Source organism: Perna viridis, chromosome 13 (genome assembly GCF_037379345.1).
Source record: "Perna viridis isolate PV_CMFRI_1.1 ecotype Kerala chromosome 13, ASM3737934v1, whole genome shotgun sequence".
NCBI lineage: Eukaryota > Metazoa > Mollusca > Bivalvia > Mytilida > Mytilidae > Perna > Perna viridis.
The window spans coordinates 18104295-18132291 of NC_142457.1; the positions used below are offsets into that span (position 1 = coordinate 18104295).

The window sequence follows — 27997 nt, forward strand, 5'->3', positions numbered from 1 at the left end:
TTGATTGTCAGATTTTTTAACTTAAGAAAGTTCACTGAAGGAATTTTCAGCATGAGCTTTAGCAACGACTTGACAAATAATTGTCAACATAAAGTTGGACACGTTGTCGTGATATGCATGTTAAGAAAGAAACTATATATCGGAGAGGAACCAAACGTTCTTACAATATATGTCCTAGCTATTTAAACCCACATACCCAATTTGAAATCAATACATCAACAAGAAGTCAATATCGGAGAGCAATAAAAATTGCTTACAACATATGCCCAATCTATTCAAAGCCATAAACCAAAGTTATAATTAATCCTCCCATCGGATGTCGTGATAATCATTACGGAATATACAGACGGATGGACAAAATGACGAGCGGACTTTATATATGAATCATCGTCACCATAACGCAAGTTATTGATGATTGCTAATTATGACATGACTTAAAGCTTGCATGCTACTATTAGTATTTACACAAGACATTAGCATTGTTTGTTATTATTTAATTCTTAATCTTACGGACATTTAGGTACTTCTCTGTCTAAGAATCAGTCAACATGTGTAGAAGGTGTAGCACATTAAAAAACAGATTTTATTGCATTAGTCAGGTATTTATACCTCATAAACTCCAAAAATAACTATCAATGTGTTTGCAAAGTGTGCATTTTTGAAATATGGATGGGTCCATTTTTATTGAAATGCAGTATTAAAAAAATGAGGAAAGCAGTTTGCAATTTTACCTATATAAGCAGTGAAACAATATATATGTCACATATACTTCAGGAGCCCAGAGGGTAAACTTCAATTGTTTTATTTGTTTTCAATATGTATTGAATGTATTTGAAACAAAAAAGACCGAATTGAAAAAAATGATATGCCGCCCATTGATGATTCTCACCGGATCATATAGTTTCTCATTCATTCATGTACTGCTACCTGAATTGTAATATGAGTTGTTTAACAGAATCAACCTAAGAGATTAAAAGTTTAAACTTTAAACATTTGTATAATCGATACTCACAGTACGGAATACCTGCATAATGTTTCTGTCAAAATATCAAGTGGACGTGTTAACTAGTTGCAAAGAAATATGTATCAATACATTTGTGTACAGACGAACGCACGGACGGAAATCATGATCTCTATGTACCTCCTACAATGCGGGTTATAATTCATTCATTATCTGTATGCATGTAATAATCGTGCTCTGTTATGTTAAACAAAAGTGTCTGTATTTGGATGGGTTCAAATTATTCTGAATCTTTTAACAATCTGAGGTCGGGGTCAATAGTAATGTTCCATTCGTCATATTAATTGTATATATAAAGAGAAATTCGCTGCGAAACAAAATGCTATTAGTGTAATGTGTCGGATAGAAAGCAAGTAATATGTATGATCTACATCAAATCAAATTGATTATTTTAGAAAAGCCGTCACTTTCAATGTGATATATACTCAATTTAGACAAACTAGAATTTAATATTTTCAAATGAAATCGTGTAAATCGGTCAGATTTGTCCGGCGTTATACCGACAAAAATAAATACCCATTTTTCTAAGACATGAACAAGATAAGTCATTCGATTCTTATTTCCGTTAAAGAATTTTTAAAAAAAATTCCGAATTATTCATTTTGTAAGTAAATTATATCCAATTTTAATACAGGTCATAATTAAAAACAACAATTATTCTTGAGAACGACAAAATTACAAATAAAATAGAATATTTGAAAATATCAAAATTTCAAATGAGGAGTAATCCATATAGAATTAAGCAAGGGTCTGTCACACAGACAATAATGGGAAGAAAGTGGAAGTGGATTGGGCATACATTGAGGAAAATTAACATTAATATGAACCGTCATGCCTTGTAGCGGAAACCCCAGAGCCACATAAAAAGACTAAAAAGCCGGGAGAAGGGATCTAACATCGCAATTTCTGATGATTTGGGAAGACCAGGGAAAAGTAAAGACGTTTGCCAAAGGCAGGAAAAGGAAGAGAGCAGCAGTTGGTGCCCTATATCCCCCAAGTCCTCTGAAAGCACTAAAAAATAATTGATGAACTTTCACAATTTCGATAAAACATGATGCTATTGCACGTGAACCTCTTGTTCTTTTTTTTCTGAATGACTTATGGGGTCTCATATTTCGTATATGGTTTCAGGGGATACACCAAATGAGTTACGTCCATTTTTTTCTAGTTCAACATTACATTGTTCTTGATGTTAGTACATATGTATACAGTTTTATTGGATATTGATTCAACTTTTTTTAATATAATATTCATCTCAAGAAGAATTTAAGTCTAGACATCAGAACAAAGACTGGTATGTCTTATAGTGCTATATCCAAAAGCAATTCAATAATTTTTTTGTTATTTCATGTCTTCAAAACAACATTATTCTTATTACTTTTACAACAAGTGTAATAGTTTTCATTAATTCTATTAATTAATTAATTTAGTCTCCTACAAGAAGAATGAAATTTACCTATTGGTCTTCCTAAGGTATTTTACGGGGCAGTTGATAAAGATATTTAAAATTTGCATCAGACATATAATGCAATACCCATTGATAGATTGAGATAAAGTTTACAATCTCTTTATCAATTGTCTACTAGTAAAACTGTCGATCATATTTCATCATGTCATCGTCTTTCATCCGAATGACGTCAAACTCCTCCATTCAGTAAACTAATTAATTTGCAGTTATAAATTTGATTCCAATTATTTAATTTATCACACGCAATGTAATGTGATGTAAGAATAGGCTCTCCTTACTTTTAATCGTGCAAAAAAACGCTTTTTTTTCGACTTTCTAAACAACAATAAATCCTTCAGATAGTCAAATTTATGTTAGAAATTTATATATATCCAAGGTTACAGAGGTAATCAAAAGAATGTAATCCAGGGACCAAGACCAGACATGGAAAATCGACATACACAACAAAGAACATAAAGTAACTAAAATAATACATACAAAGTAACAAAAGCAAATGAGCAACTCGGACTCCACTAAAAATAGAGAGCATGGACCAGGTACACCAGTAGGGTAAGCGTCCTCTGCTTTTCTAGAAACACCCACCGAATTGCTCATAAAAAGTCCAATCTTTTATTTCACTATCGAGAAATGTGATAAACAATATCTGAACTTATCTGCAGGATTCGGGGCTACTTTTCTCATGTTTAAAGATAAAAATATGTTTTAAAATTAATTTATTAGAATTGGCAATAATTAAAAATTTGTCTGTTGAAGAATAACATTAATTGTTTATTGCACTTTGCGCAATAAATATATTGCACATGGAAAATTTATGTTATTTTTCAATAGACAAAATTTTTATTATTGCCAATTCTAATAAATTCTTAATTGGATATGATGTTTTGTCAAGCTCCACGCAGGTGCAGACGTTCGTTCCGTCTCTTACTAACCGCTACAGACGCTGTTTCGGGGCTTGACTTTTTGTGTAAGTTTTGTTTTGGCGCTTTTGAACGGCTATAAATATTGAAGAATACATTTGTTATGCAAAATATATAATATTCATGTATTATTATCATAGCTGTTCGTGGGTACACCATTTGGTGTGTAAAAGTTAAATAATTTATAGATTTGTAAATACGTGGAAATTATTTTGTTCAACGCAACAACTAATTACAGTTTCATTTAAGTAGGTCTCCAGCTAAAAATTATATATAAAACGTAATGCATGGTTGGAAAGCCTGCATAATTTTGTTTTTGAAATTTTGTTTGAAATGTTATAGTAAACAGAAATTAACAAATAGTTTTTCAAACAACATGGGCTCTTAGGAAATAAAGATGATATAAAAAGCAATGTTGAATTGAGAGAGATAACTCTGTAAATGATACTAAGATACACTAGATTTAACGTGGATAATCTCCTAAGAGCCGACAGGTTGGTATGAATGATTATACATTTCATCAATTAGAACTATAAAGCAACTTAATAACAAAAATAATAATATGTAGTTTATTTTGAGGGGTATCATTTTACAAAATTTGCATGATTTTTACAAAGACTACTACTTAATATTTAATATTTCGGAGGAGTGAGAATTCTTATTTTGTTCAAAACTGAATATATAGGAAAATCGGTATCGAACCTACAACAGAATACTATGTGATGTTTGTATTACTTTTAAGTAGCTGTCTATGTAAGAATCATGCAAAATCTGATAAAAGTGATACACCCCAAAAAAGGCTACATATTTTTATTTTTGTAACTAAGTTGTTTTATGGGTCTATACTATGGAATGTGTAATTATTCTTTCAAATCTGCCTCCTCTTAGGAGATAATCTACATTGAAAATCCAGTAGATTCTATTGTATTTGAGTGCCATTTACAGAGTTGTCTCCCTTAATTTTGAAATCTACAGTGCATTCTCTATAATTTTTATCTCCTACTTACTATCTATATTTACGTCCATTATTAATACAAATATATAACATATTAGTATATTACATGTACTTATCTTTCTTATATTTTAATATATGTGTTTATATTTTAATACCTCCAATCAACGAATGGGTGGAATATCGGAACACATTGTCCGTCCACCCAAATGTCGTTGCAATTCCCACGGCTCCGAAAGGGTGGATTATTTCAAATTTCGTGTTTTGGGCATACGTTTTTGGTGATTTTTGTTGCTATCCGGTATCAACTTCCCGTACGTTTTTTTTCTGTCACTATTTGTATCATTATTTTACGAAATTAGATAAAGGCGTTCGAACGAAAGTGGCTGAATGAAACTGAAACGTAAAAAGAGAACGTTTTGCGGATACCAAAAACAAATTTGCGTCATGGACAGCATTATATAAAACTTCAAATTGTGAAAACGAATATGATCTTAATAACTCCAGATTCAAAGAAAATTTCAAATAACCCAGTCGTACATAAGGACAATGAATGTATTCTTACTGATCAAGAAAACCATGAATGACAACATTTCTGTCATGTCAAAATTTGTTTATAATTTTCCTTCACAAGTTATCTCTATATGGCATTTCTGATTCCACTAATCAGCAATACCTCTTCCCACAATGCATCCGATTATTTTATCCCCTTGAATTAGCAGTGCAGTAGTGCAGATAACAAATCAAATTATCTGACAAATTAGAAATAATTGAGTTTATTGTCCTTGTTTGTGATGTCATATCTTACTTTAGTGCTTTGGAGTCGATTTGTTTATAGTTTGGAGTAATTGCCAATATCTTAATTTACGGTTCAAGTACCGGTCTTGGTACGGATCAGACATGAGGACTAAACTTTCAACCTAATGGTCTTTTTAACTAATAAATTCGCTCCTAAAATATAACTTATCAATAGTTGGTCGATGTCTTCCTCGAGACATTTAGGAATCGATCAATAAAATGTATGAGTGTTTTGCATTTTGACAGTCAGTTGCCACTTAACTACTATATCTGACACAATAACTTAATTTTCCTAACCTTTATACCTTTGTTCTAACATCGCGTGTAGTTATATATATGACAAATATATGTTTTATGACTATACTTCCTCAAATATGCCTGTTAGTTACAAATAGTGATGCTTAATGCCTCCATTCAGTTAAACTTGACTTTCTCATCTTGAAATGACAGTTCAATTATTCATATTAATGTATTATTTGTCAGAGACATCTAATAGAACTTCAATCTAGTCAAAGCAAATCTATTCTAAAGCATGAAACTGTTTTAACAGTTATGCTGTCAAAAGAGAGGAAGCACTAACGATGCATGATCATTTTCTCTTGGTGCACATACATGCAATCTATATCATTGTGAAAGACTGTCGGTCCCTATGCAGTATCATGCTGTAACATGATAAATAAAATTTAGATTGTAATTAAAATTGGGATTATTTATAATTTACAACAGTTGGCTGTTTTGCTTCACCAAGTGGACATAGATATTGTGCTCTCAAATGTTTATCAGACATAAAATTAGCATCTGAACGAGATATCTAAAATACAATTAAAATAATTAAGTTATGGTTTCAATATTGTACTACAAAACTTGGGCATGAATATAAAAATTGTAACTATATATTTTGAACAGTAATTAAAATATCTGTTCGTGTTAACTGTAGGATAGTCGATAAGGACGTGTGAGATGTACTGTAGTGGGTTTATTTTCCTTCGTTTTCGATTTGTTAAACTTTTTATATATATTTTCTACGTAACTCTATATAACGTGAACATTGCAAAATAAAATGAAATTCGTCCTCATAGAATAGTTCTAGATCCAGCTACAGGTAGCAGTTCTGACAAATCTACATGTAGCAGTGGTGGCACGAACAGTTATACAAGTAGAGCCGGTTCTACTGCGTGAACTGTCAGAAGAGCTGGCTATAGAACTGTTCTACATCTGCCATGGATTGTTTTCTGACAGTTCTAGGACAGTTTTGTGAGAGGTTAGAACTAATCTCATCTAAGTTAAGTATAATATGGTATTCTAGAATTCATTTTATCTATCTATGCGGCTATCAAAGCTATATACAGTTCAGTGGTTTATCACTGTTTTGTAGACATTTAATGACAGTGTTGTGGTAAGCCTGTTGATAATGTTTTCTGAAACTATTCTCCCGAGGTCTGTAACTTGATGAACAATAATAATTTGCTGTAACTCAATCATACGATGGAATAATAAGAATATATATTATATGGCCGAAAACAGAATTGTATGAAATTGTCCGTGAATACCCAGGCGAGAGGTGGCACGTGCCAAATTTTGTGTCCAGAAAACCTTCATCCATTTGAGATCATAAACTCAAGTTTTCTAAAAAAAAATATAATAAAATGAATATTGGTTGGTAATTTACTGAAAATGAAAGACTGAAATGAGTTACATAGAAAATACTAAAATATCTAAAATATAGGGAAATAAACATTTGATCTGCTTACCATTAAGTTGACTTGTTTTGGAACTTTGAACATATATTTAGAATCATCCTCTAAATCCATGATCAATCTGTCATAATGAATTTAACATCACATTGATTGGGACACAATATTTACCATGTGCCACCCATGATATAAGATCTATCTGGTTTCTATATGGACAGTGTGTTAACATTAATCAACATGAATTTACGTATGAGTGAGTCTTTGTAAGATTCAGGTAATATGGGAAAAAGCAGAAACATGCATGTCAAAATCCCGCCCATCTAACAATATGTTTTCACTCATATATGAGTTCTCTGTTTTATAATACCACTATTTGATCTCTGTATCATTGGATTTGCGGAGGAATTTTTCAATAGTATTTTAGAAAAAAATGAGGTTTTTGCCAGAGAGTTATCTGCCCATTGAAATGTACATTATCAGTGTGTATCAATGATATTATCACTTAATTTACTCGAATGATATGGAAAACCTTGTCTTTCTTTCTTGATCTGATGGTACAAATCGTCAAAATATGCTTTCAAAATGATGTTTTATTTTCATACCATGTTTCTCCCACTGTCTGATTCTAACAGAGACTGACATTTAACTTATGAACATTAAATCACTAAGTATCTTTCTATCTGAGAGAAAAAGAAATGTTATATCTCCACCGCATATGGGAGAATGGCTAGACTGGTAGTATGGGAATCCGTGTTTTTTTAGCAAATAAATTCTAGCAAGAGTACCAAAAAAGGGTGTGGTTACAAGGAAACTACGTCATATGTCCACTTTTGAATCAGAATAACGTTCATGAAATTTTCCGCGCGTTATAAATGAAGGAACGATAAAGGACATGTTGAATGTGAATGACGAATATCAAACAACCATTTCGCGACACTGTTAGTAGTTACAATGTAGTATGCTCTTGAATATGTACATTTGGTTTTGCAAAAAAAAATTAAGTTCTTCAAAAATATGGCTAAATGCATTGTTTGCATACTAGTAGTTAATTTTTAATGCATTTTTTTTTAAATTGGTAGTATAAAGTCTTCAAACATGGAAAATGAACCAAGTATTAAAATAGTGTGAAAGCTCAATTATAATGACAAAGATACAAAATAATATGAAGGCTGAATTGCGACTATTTACAGGGAGCAACCTGAATAAAATAAGAGAGAATACGATACAGCATACTTTTTTCCGAAAGATTTCAATTGGGATTATTTTATTGCGCATTTCCGCTCAACAATTTGTCCTCTTTAACCTAACATTTATGGATATTGTCATGATTCGTCAGTTTTGTTGGAAGGCAGTTTATAGATACCATCATGCAATGCTTTACTTGCTTCCGGTATCAGTGATCATATCTTCAGTTTTAACCTCTTCACTAACCACTTTTATTAGAAACGTACGGTACATAATGCATTTTGACGTAATTTGTTTTCTTTATACCATAAAGGGTAACATGTAATTGGTGCCTAGACATATGTTGCTAACATTAGGTCATTGCTATAAAACTGCTCATCTGGTCTGGGAACTGATCTGATAAAGACTGGTCGGTATGAAAATATTAGCTGTTCAATCGATATGATACATTGTAAGAAATATGAGTTATGGAACTATGCGACAAAGAACCAAAAAAAACGAATAATGTTAACAAAACATGACATTATCGTCAGAAATACAAGTTTTCTCTCATGTAATAAATTACTATGATATCTTGTAAAGGTCAAAGGTCATTGAAAAAAAAAATCTGTGTGTTTGTCCAGAATAATTCGCAAAAAATGGGGGTACAATGTGAGAAATATATTATGACGCTAGCATTGAATATTAGATCAGATGCATTTACATTTGTATGTCTAAAAGTTGTTGCTTTTGTCTTTCTGTTTTGCTAAACACAATGATCAGAAATGCACATAAAAGGACGTCTAACTATTTTTAAACAAGTGTTGTCTAAGTGTGCTAATTATAGATTTTTTTTAGGTTCACGAATCACGAAGTCGAATTTTCAGCAAAAAGTTCAATTAAAAGCCCTTTGATACTCAAATCACGTATGTCACAAAACTAAGCAACTAACAGCGCACAAATAAAATTAAATCAACGAACACAAAATGCAATACGCTGCAGTTTTATAGCAATGACCTAATGTTAGCAACATATGTCTAGGCACATATTTTTATTAGGTTGAAAAGATTTCTTTCAATAAATATGTATTTTTTTTAATTGAAATCCGGTAGACTTCTAGTATTGGTGACTACAAAAATCGTAAGCGTAAAATCAATCGTAAGTCACGGAGTCACAATACTTTGATCTTTTATTGCGTCATAACTTTCGAATAACTTTACACTTACGCTTTTCTGTAAAAAGGACTGCAGGAGCACCAATTCAATTATGGACAACACGATTAGATGAGTTTATCATTACCTTGATTTAATCATTAGCAAAATGTTCTAATTGAATAGGACAGGGTTTGATGGTAACAAAAGACCTTTGAAGTTTTGGACAAATTACAATACATTTATTGGTGATCAATGTCTATTCGTTGTTTTCATATTGTATTGTTTTAATGCATTTTAACGTGATTGCATTGTACTGTTGTTTCATTGTTACAGCCACATTTAATAACAATATTGCGATCTTCGAGTTGATATCATATGAAGGAAATTATTCTCCTGGGGATTGTAACTGGAGAAACTATGATAATTCAACGTAATTTGGTCAGACGATTCCGTAGAAATAATACACTGAAACTGACGGCACAACTTTATGATTATATTAGTACTGCGTTTCATATTGTACATTTCTAAATAAGGAAAATCCGTCTAGAATACTAGATTTTCATTAATATCTATAGATTAAAAATACCCTTTTCCGGCTGCTAAGAAGAGTTTAAGCAAAACTATACACAAGTTGCTGAAAGATCCTCGCATTTTCATTACAATGTTTCCTAATGAAGAAGAGAATTTTTTCTCTTATCGCATTACAAAAAGATTTTTTTCAAAATACCAAGAGCATCATAGATGTTGAAGCTATTGTCATCAATCAATTGTACTAGACAAAGAAAAGATATTCGAATTGAAGGCTACAAGAGCAGTAATAATACAAGTAGTTTATTATACCCTCTCGAAGGGAGCGTAAATTGCTTTGTTATCAACTGGGTCCTGCATACTTATTGGCAGAAAAAGCATCAATGTCCAGTTTGTGCATGTAAAACCGGGAGCTTAAAATCGGTATAATGACAGCTTCTTTTTCGTATACTTGGCAAATGCGATTGAGGACCACACCAGTCTAGTACAAATAAAATGGATTCAATGATTAAATACAGATCGAATCTGTCGTAGTGAGTTTTTTTTTTAAAGCAAGGTATCTGAATGTTTACGAAAATGACGTAATCAATACCGGACAACTCGGCCGAAAGACATATCGGACCATGACATCCCACAACTCCTTACCAAAGCTAGACATTTCGCCCCACACACATTTCAGACAATGACAATTGGAGAATGAATAAGGACGATACAAACCATATATCATGATACATTTCACTAATTTGAAAGTTAAAAATAACAGGGCTGACAAAAACTATGAAAGGTGTTTGAAGTCATATCTCTCTTCGTTTAAGGTTTCACCTCCCTAATATCATACACGAGTTGAATTCGATTTCTTTTGATTTGTCATTTTACGGGAACGGGTTTTTTTTCTGGCCATTTTGATAATTAGTGTACAGTTTGGGTGACATCTAGTTTTTGTTAAAGTTTTTTTTTTTAAATATCATTAAAGGAAATGACACCTCTCGTTCCCCAACAAAAGGTGGTAAAAATTAACGTGGAAATATTTCTCCTAACATAAAAAAAATTCTGACATCTTTTTATTACATATGTATCATTTGAAAATTCTTTGTAGCAATTGAATCATGTTTATTTCTCCTTGTCTCCTACTGCGCCCAGGCTGTTGCAATGTCCCCCGATCTTACACCAGCTGACCCGGATATAATTGAACTCTTCCTGAACGGACATTAAGTAAATGTAAAAGTCGCCTATAGTCGTTTGATTAATTCAAAATTTTGTTGGCTTTTTTAACGTACCGTAGGGAGTGTTCCAGCTCTGACCTTTATAAATGTAATGTTATAAATCAGTGAAAGAGTGATCAAATGAAACAGAACAACAAATTGGTATAAAATATTTAAATTATCTAAGAAAGCTATGACCTTTTCAGTGAAAGACCTGGCATCCATGTTTGATCCGTCACCAAAAGTTTGTCAATCCAAAATAGAATAAGTTAAGCCAATGTGATACAAATGCTAATGCCCGTAAAGAAGATGGTGTATGTACAAGTATGTGGCAACGAATTTACATAATCTTTACTGGTAGTAAATCAATGTCTGGGCTAAATAAAAATGAAAACTCCACAACACCAAATTTTCACTCGAAACTTTTACTCCAAGACACCACTTCACAACTCCCCTCCAAGACACCACTTCACAACTCCCCTCAAAGACGACACTTCACAACTCCCCTCAAAGACGACCCGTCATAGCTCCACTCGGAGACGTCATACACTTCACAACTTCACTCAAGACTCAGGTCCAAGATAACACTTGACTAAAAGACGCCACATCAAAGACTCCATTCAAAACTCCACTTCAATTTACTACTCCATAAAATAGACCATGTCTCACTCGTACGGATATGGAAAATATTCAAAACGACTGTTTATAGTGATTCTTCGTTTTGATTACTGAACAAATGGGTTATTAATTGACTGGAAATGGAACACAATAAATCGGTTTGGAGGTGATATATTGACAAACGGAATTTATGAGGTCTTAATGCATGTGACAGGTTTTCGGAAGCACTGCTCATCGATTAGTGAATATTTGACGCTATTCCATGTCAAACTTTTCTTTGTGAACTTCAGTCTTTGGTACAATAGATATGGATATTCGGACACAGATTTGTGTCCAACAGATAACGAAATATATCTATTGTTTCAGCTTGTTTTTGATTGTTTATTCTAAGGGAGTGACTGCGAAAAAGTTCAAAATTTTGGACTAATAAACACATGATAAAAATGAATTTACAACTCAGATTTGGCATGGCTGTCATTATTGGGCGAGTATGTCTGGATAAGGTATAAAAATGTATAGCTGCTGTCATTGGCATATGTATCGAAAGTTTTGAATAAATCCGTAACATGCGCGTGTTCTTAAGGAAAGATCTGGTTTACCCCCACCCAAAAGAAAAAAATAGTTAGTTTTGTTTTTGTTTTTGTTTTTTCTTTCTTTTTGCAAAAAATTTACTCATCCTATCCAAACATTCTCGCATCGTTCCGCTCTGCCTGTATTAATGCTATTTACATGTACCTATTTACGCACCTCTTTCTCCAAACAAAACTTCGCGTTTGTTTCGTAAACGTACTTTGTGAATATGGTGTTTTAGAGAACTTCATTCAATTTTTTGCGGTAAAATTATATTGTCCATTTATTTGTATCACTCAAGAACTGTGACCAATTCAATAACGAATCGGATGAAGAATAGTAATGAGTTGGATCTGGAAAAAAATGCTTTTTGTTTTACTGTCTCAATTTTTATGGAGTTATCTTAATTTACCATGACAGCTCGGCATAGTCAGTCAATGTACGTCATTGATTTGACTACAAATGGGCGCGTAATTAACTGAAGAGAACATATCAATAATGTTGTTATGTAGAAGTCACGAGAATAATATAATATGTAATTTGACCGTCAGTTACGGTCTTTCAACGGACAGCGAATTAGATAGGAATCATAAAACAAAAACAAAAATAATATTGGAAAAAAGCGCTTGTTTAACATTAAGGTTGATTTATGATAGCAGATAGACAAGGAGGTATTCAGTGGCGGCCTTTCGTTTGCGTGAACATGCTAACGAACGCATATCGACATGGAATGGGAGGGGTGCATAAAGTTTTTTTTTAAATTGATAAAACACCTGGGCTTCGGCATTTTCATCTCACAATATTATTTTGATATATGAAATTCCTTACTTGGTTTCTGGTACGTTCGATTTTTAACAGGATCGTAGCACTTAGTACGATAGGTACCGCTAAGGCCGTACCAATAATTGTAGTTTGTACGGCATGCCGCACATAAATTTATTGTCAATTTTTGCGACGCAGTCGGTATAGTGTTGCATTTTACCCTTTAACTTTAAAGACGCTCTTCCATGGAAACGCAAGTCACCTGATCGAAATTCTGTTTCCCGATTGACCAAATACGGATAACTTAGTGTCTTTCGAGAAAACTGTATCGAAAATTGAAATTGACTGTCTTGTGTTACTTCCCGAATGAAATGTAAAAAATCATAAGTAAAAAGAACAAATTTTACTGCGTCGGCCATCTTTTTAAAGATAGTGCTTGTTTTTGATAAAGTATTTTACAACTGCCCCAGAACCCCAAGGCAAGGCATCATTTCTCGCCGTACCAACCCAGATTTGGATAAATGATATATAACATTATCAGAAAGAAACCACTACATACATTTCGTGGTATACAGTAGCAAAGGTTTAGCGCGAATTCATGTCACGAATTGTCGTCCGAGATTATGAAACAATCAAATTTTGCTTTTCAAATTATGCAAAATGTGTCACATGGTTGGAAAGCTACATATTTTTATTTTTGATATTTTATTTTTAAAATGTTATAGTAAACAGAAATTAACAAGTGGCATTTATATGAACCTTGTTCTTAAGAGACCAGATTTATAAATAATATACTGTAGAATTCAGAATTGAAGGAGATAACTCTGTAATTGACACTTAAATACAATAGAAACTATTGAATATTTTATGTGAATCATCTGCTAAGAGCAGAAAGATTGGAAAGAATAAGTTCACAGTTCATCATAAAGACCCATTAAACAACTAAACAACAAAAATAAAAATGTGATTACAGTAGCTTTTTTTTTTTTTTTTTTTTTTTTTTGGGGGGGGGTGTTTCTTATAAAGACTAATACTATAATGTACATGTAACTACTATGACCGATCGAGCAACACAACTGTGACGAGTGAAAATAATATCAGGTGACAACTAAGATCTTTCGTGCAATTCAGGGAGTATTTCGGGGTTTGGGCCCCCTCCATTTTGTTTGAAACTTTAGTTTCTTCATGCAAAATATTGGTAAAAATTGAGTTAAAAATAGTCCGGAAAACTTCTTTTCTGGATGCACCCTCTCATACTATTTGTATGTTACTGTCTTTCACGGAGCAACAAGTGCCCATGCAGTTATGACAAAAAGATACAAATGTTTATTGACATCATTACACGATGAGCTGTTTAAGAATCTAGATCCCTAATGAGAATAATTATGATTAAAATACGTACAGTTAAGCTAAGTCCCTTAAGTTTCCAATCTATTTTTCTGACATCATTATTAACTTAAAATTTATTGGATTTGTCAAGAGAAGACAAGCCCACTTCTTTCGTCTATTTTATACATAAAAGTGGTGTTGAGCGATGTATACTTAACGGTCAGGCGTGGATTCAAAAGGGAGCCGGCGTGAACACACACCAATAATATTTTGGATGTATGTGCATACGAAATCTTGACTTTCACAAATCTCCCAAAATGTTCTTGTCACACTAAGCTTGGCTCGGCTTTTATTCAAACAACGACCCCAAACCTGAATCCCTTGATCCGCCTCTGTTTGCAAAGAAATAAAACAGGCATGTGACGAAAGAACAAAGAAACAAAATCCAAACTAAACAAATGGGTTATTACTATTATTATTTATTTTTTGTATCTGTGTCATCGTCGTTTCTTAAATACGATAAAAGTCGGGCTGTATATAAAAATGATGATCTGGTAGTTTTCTTCATAATATTAAACCATTTGCTCTCTATTATGAAATTCCATAACAACAAGAGTATAAACATGGAACTAAAAATGACGATAAGATAAATTAAACGCAAACAAGAATAATTTCACAAAACTAATTATGCTACTATTGGTAGTAATAAGCCCGGTGAATGTAATGTGAATTTAAGCAAATTTCGATTGACAATCAAAACATTAATTATTTACAAAACAATGAAATTAGTATCCGTAAAACTACCAACCTTTGCTACAAACGAGCATTAACTTCCATCACATTTCAAAGACCATCTCCAATATTCCTAAATTCATCATCACAATGCTGTCTGCTAATGGAAACCTCACGCGCTATCGTCTGCTGTTTTCCGATGAAGTCTGAAGGCATCCGAGTAGCTTGCTGACTCAGGGTTTACCAATAATCGATATGTTAGAACAAATACACTGCAGTCTCTGCAGAAAACTCTGTGTTTGACATTATGGCCTAGGGATAGTGGAATATGATTGAGTACAAGTCTCGATAAAACAAATGCAGAATTAACGTGTTGTGCTCGAAATTCAATTTTCGGCAGCAATTGATTTTCTGACAGCATTCAAATGGATTTTCCTGATTTCCGAGAATTTTGTTAATTTGACAAAATTGCGATTGCGATTGGAGGTTTAATGGAATACCTCCTTAAATCAATGCAATAATAAAACCTTATCTTTGACTCTGAAAGCGTGAATATATAAGATTCATGTGATGCATTACGAGTACATTCATCTCACGTGCGCTCTTGAATGACTGCGTTGTACGAGGCGTGTGATCAATTTATATTCTAGAGCTAACGCGAGCTCTACTGATTGAATTATGTTTTTTTTTCATAAATCACTACTGCTGCATGACTATTAACTTGGACATGACTTAATTTGTAAAAAAGCAAAAACGACATAAGTCACGGCGTATGGGAAATCCAAAGGTCACATACGTACCACTGTATAAATGACTGTTTGGCTGCCGTCGCAAATAGATGAGCTTAAATGTACAGTTCGTTATCTCGAAGAATATATCGACATCTCCGTTTGATCAAATCGTTTAATCGTTTAATTTTTTCATTTAATTGATATACATATATTATATTATATGGTAACCGCTAATGATAATTATGATCGATACAATAAAAAATATCCTGGTAGCGATAAAATGATATTAATATGATGATTTTTAAATAACCGATGTATTATGTATATTTAGTTATGAGTTATAAAATAACATTTTTAGCTTCTAATCCACTAAAAATGAAATAAAATCCTTTTTTTTCTCTTTCAATTTATTTTATTTTTTTTTGGCAAGTTAAAGAACTATTTGATCCCAATTGGGTCATTGGGATTTATGTACATGTATTTTATACATGTACGATTTTTTCTGAATGTGATGTAATGAAAAAGTGTATGTATATCATTACCTGTATACATGTAGATCAAGTAGTCATTGCATGTAGGTAAACATGATTCAATAACTTCGTTAATGGTTCTTCAAAGATGCATTTTGCCTATATATGACATATACTGCGAAAAGGAGAGGATCCAAAACTCTATTAGGGACCAGGCATGACGTTTACAAGGGGAGTGTTCAAGGCTACAATTCGTTCATTTTTACCCACATTCTGAACAAAACTGAACTAATTTTCCATCGCGAGGGAGTTAACCCCACCCCCCCCACCCCCCGGAACTCTCCACTGGATCCGCCACTGCAATCACGCGTTTCACCATTACATGGCAAGATGAATTCTGCTTATTGTGTAGGTACCTAATGTCAGATCCAGGGAGGGTTCCTCAGAGTTGGAACCCCTCTCCCCTTTTTTATTAGAAAACTTTGTACATTTTGCACAAAATTTTGGCATTAAACGTTAATAATAACACAGAAGACCCCCTTTTGTGGATTCTGTTTTCAAATATCTTGATCCACCCCTAGTTCGTGTATATATATATATATATATATATATATATATATATATATAAGCATCTCAGAACGTGACGGCTCTATTCGGCACACTGCTCCAATTTGATGTGATGGAGCAGTGAAGAGAATAGAGTCGTACGGGGCGCCGAATGGGACTTGATCTTTTTTTCATCAAAATTAATTTTGTGTTCACAAAATTGAATTCCGTCGTAACAAAATAATTTTGTCGTACACAACTATGTTACACAGACTTGTTTTATGATCACTTCAATTTTGTAATGACGAAAGTCATTTTTTGAGACATAATTCAATTTTGTGAGGCAAAATTTAAATTTGTGTCACAATAGTCAATTCTGTGTCACAAAAGTCAATTCTGTGTCACACAATTCAATTTTGTGAGACAAAATTCAATTTTGTGTCACATAAGTCAATTTTGTGTCACATAAGTCAATTTTGTATGCAAATTAGTTTACATAATTCTTTGGATATGCAATTGAATTGCAGCATCATGTACACGTGTATTACAAACTTAAGCATTCACTGCAGTACAGTGGATAAGGTACGAATGTGCACGGTTATAATTAAGCACATAAGTGAAAGAAATATCGGATATCGTAGTCGTATAACCCACTGGGTCACTTAATCTTGAATCTAAAGATAGATTATTTGAGCATTTGTAAACAAAAGGGAAACGAAAGTTAGACACGCACTATGTCGGTTTTTCATCTCGCCCGACCTGTTCCACTCAACCGAATTTTTTGTGGCAAACATAAATAGAATCGGAAGGAAGTAGGGAATTTATCTGTATCTGGCAAAAAAAAAGAAGAAAAAAAAAACTTGAGGGATAGTGGAACAAAATAATCTTTCGCCGACTTTGAGAGATTGACAAATTTCACCGCACAACACATTTCTAATTTCTAAAACAGGTCGGACAAAGCATTTATAGTTGAGTTGAAAGATGTCAGGAAATGATCACGTGATTCACCAGGAGAAATCCCAATAAATCGAAAGTAGAAAAATCGCGTATTTTAAAACCTGTTTTATCAAACAAATCTCATAGAAAACGTATAATAGCAATTTTAGTCACTTCAAATCAGTTTTACTGTAGAATGCAACTTAAAAGATTTTTTTTTAATTTCACTTGTAAACATGTAATACGGCCTTAACCGTCCTGCGTTGCTGGAAGTAATCGGAAACTTGTGGTAACTATATCCATGATAAACCTTACAAAATCGTGATGAGAGAATTCATTTGCATATTCAAAGGATTCTGTAAACTAATTTGCACACAAAATTGACTTTTGTGACACAAAATAGACTTTTGTCTCACAAAATTGATTTTTGTGACACAAGATTGATTTTTATGACACAAAATTGAATTTTGCGCCACAAAAGTGAACATTTGTAGTATGTTATCAATTTTGTTAATCAGAACTCATTTTTGTTGAACAAAATTATTTTTGTCTGTACAAAATTGAATTTTGAGTACAAAACCACAAGAGTTCCATTGGGCACCCCGTAAGTCGTCACATTATGAGATGTTTCTATAGTATTAATTTGTTGAGCCATGTATCGTTAATTTGATCTTCCATCCTACAAAACAATACCTAGATGAGCTGTCCCGTACTACCATACATCATGTACTAAGTTATAGCCCAGATTAATCCTACGAGGAGGAATGACCCGGCCAGCGAAAGCTATATACATTGAAACTGAAAGCATTTTGTTTCGATTACTAGCAAGTGGCCATTTCTATATCAACTTTTCATAGTGATCGTGATGTAATCATGGGGGAAGCTTGGTAATTTGCATGCCCCTACTTTAAAAAAATGTTTGGTAGTTAGCTCCCATCGGCATTGATAAAACGAATTAAGTGCCTTTCTGTTGTCATGACCTTTTACATCAAAGATGATTGTTACTCCTATATAATGTTTTTGTTTTGTTTTGTTTTTTTTTTCATCCCATTTTCATTCTTGATATAAAAGTTTCATAATGATTTCGTTTGACTAAACAAAACAAAAGTACTACTTTATGTAAAGAATGAAACAGTTTTTAAATCTCCCTTGCATTTTGACCTCCAACACAAAAAAAGGCAAATTAGAAAGTGGAAGTGCAGAAATACAGGGGGACAAATCAAAGATTTTCTCGTTTCTTTATATATAAAAAAAACAAGACAAATATTTCACGTTACTGGGCGTAAGTTTTGCATTATTACGAGATTTTTTATTTATTTATTTTATTTATTTATTTATTTATTGTCTACGAAATTGAGCTCAGTGGCCTTTAGTAACATGGGTCGAAGCGTTAAATCGATTTTTCACAAATTCTCCACTCACAAATTATAATTCTCTTTACGTCTCCTTATCCCCTCAAATTTTAGTTGAAATCCTGGATCCCCCCCCACCCCATGGTATCTTTTTCACAAAATTCTCCACTCACAAATTATAATTCTCTTTACGTCTCCTTATCCCCTCAAATTTTAGTTGAAATCCTGGATCCGCCCCCCCCCCAACATGGTATCGTATATCTAATTTGCTACTAAAGCAAAAAATAAAAACATGAAACAAAACACAAACTAATAAACATACTACAAAATAAAGGAAACAATCAGAAAAATCTTTCATTCACAAATTCTGTAGCAAAGTGAAGATACATGAATCATTAAGAGGATGTGATGAAAAATGCCTATGTTGGAAAGGTCGGCGCTTTGTATTAGATGCACAGTGTCTTCTCGGATGTCTTGGTTTTTGACAATTTACATGTAGATAGTATATATTCCTCGGATGCCAAAAAATAATTTCTGTAGACGTTTATAATAGATGGAGGTTTTTTTATGAATATTGTTTTAAGCTGCAATCATCTACATTTGTACATATGTGCATGGGTATAACCAAATTGATCAAATTATATTGTAAATCTTAGTGACACTGTATAAATATATGTATGTGTTAAATAATATTCTACTTATTAATTGTTTTCATATTCCAGGGCAAGCAACGGAACGAGGAGAATGATCTTCAGAGCAAATGATATATAGATAGAAACCATCTGTAAGTTCCCACCGTGGCCCAAAAAAAGTGAATTATGATAATTTTGGAGGATCAAAATTGTACAGAAAATTCAAGTTGATGTATGTATACCTCATGCCAAATACCAAACACTAACACAAAAAGACAAAGTAACAGCCCAGACACGAATCAGTATTAAAAACAGGGAACATGGACCATGCATGTGGGTCGGTAAGGTAAGCGTCCTTTGCTTTTCTGTGAACATTCGCCGACTTGCTAAAAAAATGTCATGTCCAGGGAGGACGAAAGAGTAGCGGATCCGCAAGAGGGTGCAGGAGGTTGACACCCCTTTTTATTGGAAAATTAATCATTTTCAGGTATGAAATTGGCAAAAAATTGCAAATAATGTCCTACATAAAGTACCCCTTTTCTGAGGAATCCCGGCTGGCACTCCTCCTTCTCGAAGTGTCTGGATCCTCCCCTGCGAAAGAAGAACTTATAAGGAAAACTGTGATAAGGTAGCGATTACCGAGATTATGATGCTTTCCATATTTTTTTGTAGTAAAAACTTTAATCTTTTAATACAAGTACTAACCCTGTTCTAGAAACTTAATTCATTGTAAGAAGTCTAGCTCTGTACAAAAAGTCCGCGTTAAGTTGACAATAACATGGACGCAATGAAAAGTCATCACGTTTATTGTATAATTTGGTTATGAGTTTTCCTAGAATATCTCAATATAAAATGTTTTTAGGTAATAACAATCGTGTATTATTCTATTTCTTATCAGTATTAACTTTCCTTGATACAAGCAGATGTTGCTTAAAAATGTATTTTTTTTTAATTTGGTTGAATCTGTCTTGAAATTAGATGCAAAAAAAGCCAAAAGTAATAAACAAATTTTGAACTGAATACAAACAAAAATGCTACTTTGAATGAAAGCATTCGTGGAAAATGGGCCGACTTAAAAATGGGACGTCATGACATATTTGTGTGTTCCATTGCTATTTCTCGTTACATTTCCTCGCTAAATCTACCCCCTATTCAATTGTCAACACAATATGAATTAGTTACATTTGATGTTCAAATAAGGGTGGGTGTCGATGATTTGTATCATATTTTGTTTTCTTTTCAGGTTAAAAATGTCAAATATGTGTACAGGATTGAGTTGTATTGTTTAATATGGAGTTGGCATTGGCTACATGCGAGCACAACATTTCAATTTGACCTATAAGGCTATATCTATATATTGCTATAAGGGTTCACTGTAATGACACATAGTTGTAGGTACATCATGGACATATACATGCATGAGCACTACTAGCTTATCCACAAGAGGACACTGACTACTTATATTTGTTGGAAATAATTTTATCATTAAATTTATGAATTACTATCAAAATACATGAAATACATTGTATATAGGTGTTTTAAATAGCAAATGTATGTTCACACACATAAAATTCCTGTATTTTAATATTGTAAAAGGGTGGGATATTGATTGCTTTTTGACATTCTCATAATCATTAATCATTGTACATATTTTTAATAAACTTTTAAATTAAGTTGACATGTCCAAGAAGTTGTTTTAGTTTTTTAAAATATTTTTTGGGACACTTATTGTTACTTTACATTCACTCTGTGACATATCACTTCTGGACAATAATTTTTTGTCCTCATCATTTTGCAACACACTAACTTGCACTTGCATGTTGCTCTCCTCTCTGGAAGTAAGAGCTTGAGCTGTGTTCCCTATCAGATTATATTATGTATTTATTCAGCATTTTGTTCCATGAAGTCACTTAAATGCAGAACCATACATTGTACATTTGTAGCTTTTAACCGTTTTAATGCTGCACAGTAAATACAGCATTTGGCTGTCAATACTATATTTATCTTACATTTTAACATGTACAAATATATATGTACAATTTTGTACACCACTCTGTCTTTTTTGGCCTAAATAAATGAATTAGGTACAAACAATGTACATGCAGGGTAGATAAAACTTTTATTTTACAAACATGTTATTGCGAAGCTATGCTTGCATAACAAAATCTATGAAGGAAAAATTCTTTACCTTTTTGAATTAAAAATGTACTTATAAAGCACTACATATAAAACGTAATAAACTTTAGTTCTATTCGGTGCATATTACATACATGTATGTATTCCACTTTAATAAAAAAAAAATTTATCATTAGTATGCTAGAAATCAATCAGTAAAAAAATGGAGTTAGGATAAGATAACGTGGTAATTAATTCATTCTGGCATTTACAGTATAACTATTTATTGGTTCAGTGACTGATTTTTGACTGATTGCAGATAGATAGATAAATAGTGGCTTTCGTCTTTCCATGGTTTTGTTATAGAAAATGATGGATGTTTCTAGGGATGCAAAGATATACCATACCATTATATGTATATATATTTTGCCCATTGATATAGGATACACAATATGAGTGACGCCGCTTACAATATTGGAGAATGTACAAAAATGTGCTGTATGATTTATTCAAACATTTACATGGCTTTAAATATTGAATTTGGTGAAAAAATAACCTTTCTTTTTTTACGCTGTGGGTGAAACTCGTGTTCTTTCTTATTTATATTTATTCATGTAAGCGGCTATAATGGAAAAAAATGGAAACCTAAGGGCAAGTGAAATTTGGGTCAGTTAAAGTTAGGTACTTAGTTACACTTTTCCGTGGCAAGTTGAAAACTTTATATGCTGTAAGGATTTGTTAGGAAAGCAGTCATTGACTGTGGGAAAGTTGATTTTATATGGATTTTTTACCGAGGAAACCTCAATTTCTGAAAAATCCTAGAACACTGACCAACATGGAACTAGTGCCATGACCATCTCATTTATCAAATCAGAAATATGACAACATTTTGTTCACAGTATGTTTCATAATACATATCATTTGTCCACAATATCGCAATACTTATCATTTGTGGTTCAGGTGTATCATTGCAGCCTAGATGATTCATTCAAATTAAACTTTACCTATAATTCTAAATATTGCATTTGTTTAAAATACAAATGGTGGTCATTAAATCTAATGCAACATTCACATGTCATGTAAAACTTAATATGATAACATTTGTTGGAACCTTCCCTTTTTGGAGAAATTTGGTGAAAATTTTGGGTAAATATTGGCCAGAAACCTTTACTTTTTCAAAGGAGGAAGTTCAGAAAGAACCCCTTTTGACCTCTTAATTTATGCATTTTTAAAAATTTGATTTTTAGGTACATGTAGCAGTACTGTTATAGTTAAAAATTGTAGCGAACACTTTTGACAAGGTTTATAACGTTATTCCAGAAATAAGTGTACACATTTATGTAACTTTTACAAAAACCTTAAATTTTTTTATATTTCTGCATTTTTATGATGGAAATGCCCACACATTTGTTCACTCAAAATATTTTCACATGAGTTGTAACTTGACAATTATACACAAAATATATGAAGCATGAAAATGTACACACATCCGGCCATTTTTAAAAGCATGAACACTGCACAAATGCTGATCTTTTCTAGGCTTTTGTTACAGTTTTTTTTTCCAATTTCAGCCAAGTTTGAAGGGCATACATGACCGTATATGTTCAAATGATCATCAAAAACCAATCAAATCCGGATAAAAACACATTAAAGAGTTGGAGAAACGCCATTAAAATTTCTTCCTGTAGTCTTTGAATTTGAAGCCAAATTTTGCCCTTACCAAACCAACTCCTTTTTTTCCACTACTGTGTATAACACTTGTATACTATTTTTGACTTTTATATTGCAGGATTAGTTGTGGTCTGAACATCTTGCAAACACATACATAATGGATACTGAAACTGCCAATGAGATGGGTGAGAGTGAGATGATAGTGCAGCATCCCATTAAGTCTGAGCCTTACCATGATGAATATCAGGATGCAGTGATCAAAGAAGAACCAAATTATGAATTGAACCCGGGTTTAGTTCCTGAAGAAAAAGGTACGTAAAAATAAAATCAGATGTGGACATTCATAGTTCATGGAAAACAATATATATGAATTTGTTGACCAGAATTTTGAAAAAGAAAAAAAAACATTACAGTAGCTGAACCAATCCATGCAACAGAAATTGAAATAGGTCATCGATCACCAATCAGTTTCTGATCAGTCATGGATCCATCAAACCAATCCATTGAACCAGTGATCGCATCACATGACCAAAGAGCAGTCAATATATATTTCAGATTTAAAAGTTTTATTTGTCAATTTTACACATATTATAATAATGCGGTAGATATAAACATCAAATAATACTTTTATTTTACATTTATTTTTAACAGATCATCTGTCATTTAACATAAAATGAATTCGATCTGATGGGTCACTGGGCATTGGTTATTGATCCATCAACAATCAGTCAGTCAGCAGTCATCTATCCGTCAAATCGTAGGGCTGTATATGCTACACTCTCAATAAACTTATTCTCTAGCTCCCAAAAATTACGTACAAAACTCAATTAGTCACCAGATTTGGCCAAAATCAATCACCATTTTTTGGTGATATTTTATTCTCGCTACCCCAGTTTAAAAGGTGGTACATGTGTGAATAAGTGCTCTTTCTCTCTGAATAATTTTTTCTGACTTTATAATATTTCAGATTTTTGGGACTCATATTGCTAAAAACTAATGGGAGGTGAATGAATTAAGTGTGTTAGCACAACCTGTTTGTTATTGTATCCCTAGCAAACAAAGTTTTAAAAATAAAAGAAATCACCCTATATGTTTATCCATAACCCCATCTGTTTATTGTTCAACTTTTTTTGTAAGTGCAATGCCTCCTAAACTGCTCCTCGGATTTCAGTGAAATTTGATAACATGTTTAAGCATCATGTTAATAAGAGTGCATGCAAAATATGATTTTCTTCGGAGGACTCAAAATGGCGACAAACAGACTTAACGGTTTTACATGTTAAACAATAAGCCTAATTCCTCCAAAACTGTTTAACAGAGTTTGAAGACAATTTAAAGAAAGTTTTTGTAACATACACAAGAGAAATCAATTGCTATTGGAAAGAGAGATAATCAAACTTATGGGTATTACTTGTTAATAAAACCTTTTTAAACACAACTCCTACAAAAGAGATTTTGATAGAATAATATGCACAGGAAGGCATTACATGTTGTGATGTACAGTACAGTACAGAATGAGGCATACCATGAGTAATCACTGACATGGTGGAACACCACTCTGATAGTGGTAACCCACAATTGTTTTATCCAAATAGAAAGTTCCCAATTTTTCTGAAATTTTGAATGGTAGGTTACGCTCAACAACTTCCAAAAAAATTGTAAGAAATTTTATGAAAATAACGATGTAATTGCCTACCACTCACAGAGTGGTGTACCACCATGTTAGTGATCAGTCACAGTATGTCTCTTTCTGTACTGTAATATACAAATGTAAATACTGTCAGTGGAGTCAGATAGGAGATTATTGGTGTATTTTAATGTTTATTATTTAACATGTATAACTCCATTTGAGTATTCTTTTTGTGAGCTTGTGTGCAACATTTTGAGCTATACATGTTATATTAATTTATCTAATATAGATTATTTTTATTCAAGATGACTACTACTTTTCTGAAAAAAAATGAAGTTGATGGTATCCATACTGTCTGGAACAGAAAACAAATCAAATTTTAATAAGTGATTATTAAAAACAAATATGTCTATTTTTTATGGCCCTTTACATTTTGTAGTCATATAAGAGTATGGTGCTGTCATCACCTGTGTTTTCATTGTCTGTATTGTCTGTAGATACTTGGTTGTCGTATTTCTTTGTATTTACTTAAACAGGTGGGATATCTTGTGAAAAAAGTTTGAATATAAAGCAAGAAATGGAAGAATCACAGGAGCCGTCGCTGATGTTCATAATAAATGATACATGTATGAGACAAGATTATCATACATGTACTTCGTCATCAGGTAAAACAGAAACAGCCTATTTAAACCAGTTATTTGAGAATGACCAGCTCACTTCACTAAATGACAAGCTGCAAAGCCCAAGAAAAACCCAAAACCAACTACGTTCTTCCACAACCCATACCAATAACACAATTAAACAAACTTTTTACAAAACGTTACAATCAGGTGACAATCAATTATTATCTTGTGATATGACATTACAATCTGGTGACACTGTATTACAATCTGATGACAATAAATCACAGAAGGGAGGAAGAGCTTTCTGTTGTAAACAATGTGGTAAAAGTTTTAATAGAAGTGAAAACTTACGAAGACACATGATAATTCATTCTGATAATAAACCTTTCACCTGTGATTTATGTGGCAAGGGGTTTAATCAGAATGTTCATCTAAAAGAGCACAAAAGAACACATACTGGTGAAACACCATATAAATGTGAATTTTGTGATAAAGAATTTCGCCAACAGAGTAATCTTAGTTTGCACAAGAAGATACATTCTGGAAAAAAACTTTACAAATGTGAATTATGTGGCAAGGACTTTTGTCAGAAACCAAGTTTGAGAATGCACATGAAAACACATGTTGGTGATACGCCTTATAAGTGTGAAATATGCGATAAGGCATTTCATAGGAACTTTCACCTAAAAGAGCATTTGAAAACCCATACTGGTGAAACACAGCTTCATTGCAGATTGTGTGGAACCAGTTTCGATAATGAACATCAACTGAGAAAACACATGAAAACGCATGGTGATAAACCTCTCATATGTGGTATCTGTGGTCAAGGTTTTAAGATGGAATATTCTCTCCAAGGGCATTTGAGAATACATACTGGTGAAAGACCTTACAAATGTGACCAATGCGGCAAAGGATTTAGACTGATTAATAGTCTACAAAGGCATCAAAAGATTCATGATGATAATTTTTCAGCTTTGTGTACACCGGTGATAAAAGCTGTAACCAGCAACACACAAATGTTGAGTGCATCAGTGAGGAAAGATGTCAACAATGACACTCCAGCTTTTGACACCACTGTGAAAGAATGTGTCAAAGTAGACTCTCAATCTATCAGTACATCAATGAAGGAAGATATTACCCCCAGTTGTCAAGATTTGAAAACCTCATTGAAGGAAAAGGACGATGACTCTCTGCCATTGAGTGCGAAAATGCATGAAAACGTTACTCAAGTAGATGAAAGCATCAGCACAAATTCTCAAGTTTTAAGTACATCAGAAAAAGAAGGCGCCAACAATGGACCTCAAGATTTGTGCTCATCAGTAGAGGATAACGCAAGCAAAAGTCTTTACAAATGTAACTTATGTGGTAAGGATTTTGTGTATAGGATGTTATACATACGACATATGAGAAGGCATACAGGTGAAAAGCCTTTTAAATGCAGCATATGTGGAAAAAAATTTATACTCAAAGGGGAACTTATGAAACACTTTTCTATACATACGGGGGATAATTGCGTTACATGTGAGATATGTGGTTTACAACTACACTCTGACCTTGAGGTTCACATGAGAACACACACTGGTGAAAAACCTTACACATGTGAAGTCTGTGGTAGGGCATTTAGTCGTAGTAGCAACCTGAGAAGGCATAAAATACTACACTCTGATGATAAACCTTTTAAATGCAAGTTATGTCCTCAAAGTTTTAATGATAAGAAAGGCTTGGTTAGGCATGAAGCGAGGCATAGTGGTGAGACACCATATAAATGCGGTGAGTGTGGAAGAGAGTTCACTTGCCAGGAATATCTTAAGAGGCACATGAGGCTACACTTAGGTCCTGTACATGTTCATAATTTATCTGACACAGTGACAGCTTTAGTGACAATGGACACAAATGGCGAGAAGAAAAGTGCTGCTAAATATACCTACCAACCTCAACAGTGTGAAATGTGTGGAAAATTCTTCGGCCAGAGAAGAGACTTAAATGTACACATGAGAATACACACTGGCGAAAAACCTTTCGAATGTATTGTATGTGGCAAGAAGTTCAATCGTGAATATAATTACAAAAGACACACACGTCTTCATACAAATGAACGTCCATATGTTTGTGATAAGTGTGGGAAATCTTTTAACGAGAAGAAACACTTTCATTCACATTTGCAAAAGAAACATTCTGAGGTAATATCCTATTCCTGTTGCCATTGTTCCTTACAGTTTTCAAGTTCTAAACAGCTGCAGATGCACATATTAACTCATGTACATATTGCAGAGTGCGAAGTATCTCCTAATGTATCATGACAAACACTATCATCGCCTTATGTACATCTACAATTAGTATTAGTAAGAATGAGGCAAAACAATAAACATCTGAAACATGCAT

At 33.0% G+C, this 27997-nt stretch overlaps 2 protein-coding genes across 3 annotated transcripts in view; one reads left to right on the plus strand and one right to left on the minus strand.

Moving 5' to 3' along the window:
* LOC148599813 (MAGUK p55 subfamily member 7-like) overlaps window positions 1-15107 on the minus strand; it is a 36622-nt gene extending 21515 nt beyond the window's left edge. The window contains exon 1 of the mRNA XM_088559162.1: window positions 14986-15107. The gene's annotated coding sequence lies outside the window, so the exon portion shown is untranslated. The remainder of the gene's footprint in view (window positions 1-14985) is intronic.
* Window positions 15108-20703: 5596 nt separating this feature from the next.
* On the plus strand, window positions 20704-27996 carry LOC148599814 (uncharacterized). Of its 2 annotated transcripts, none has more exons than XM_088557907.1 (3): window positions 20704-20777; window positions 23481-23673; window positions 25529-27996. In XM_088557907.1, the coding sequence occupies exons 2-3, from the start codon at window positions 23520-23522 to the stop codon at window positions 27913-27915; spliced, it is 2541 nt and encodes an 846-aa protein (XP_088414033.1). In that variant the 5' UTR covers window positions 20704-20777; window positions 23481-23519; the 3' UTR covers window positions 27916-27996. The 2 variants fall into 2 exon arrangements, with proteins under 2 accessions (XP_088414033.1, XP_088414034.1); XM_088557908.1 differs by having other exon boundaries at window positions 20734-20819.
* The last annotated feature ends 1 nt before the right edge of the window (window position 27997 follows it).

Bases quoted from the DNA above. Each gene is read 5' to 3' on its own strand.
- LOC148599814 (XM_088557907.1), top strand. From the start codon at position 23,520: ATGGATACTGAAACTGCCAATGAGATGGGTGAGAGTGAGATGATAGTG. The intron at 23,674-25,528 runs GTACGTAAAAAT...TTACTTAAACAG, and splicing joins TTTAGTTCCTGAAGAAAAAG to GTGGGATATCTTGTGAAAAA.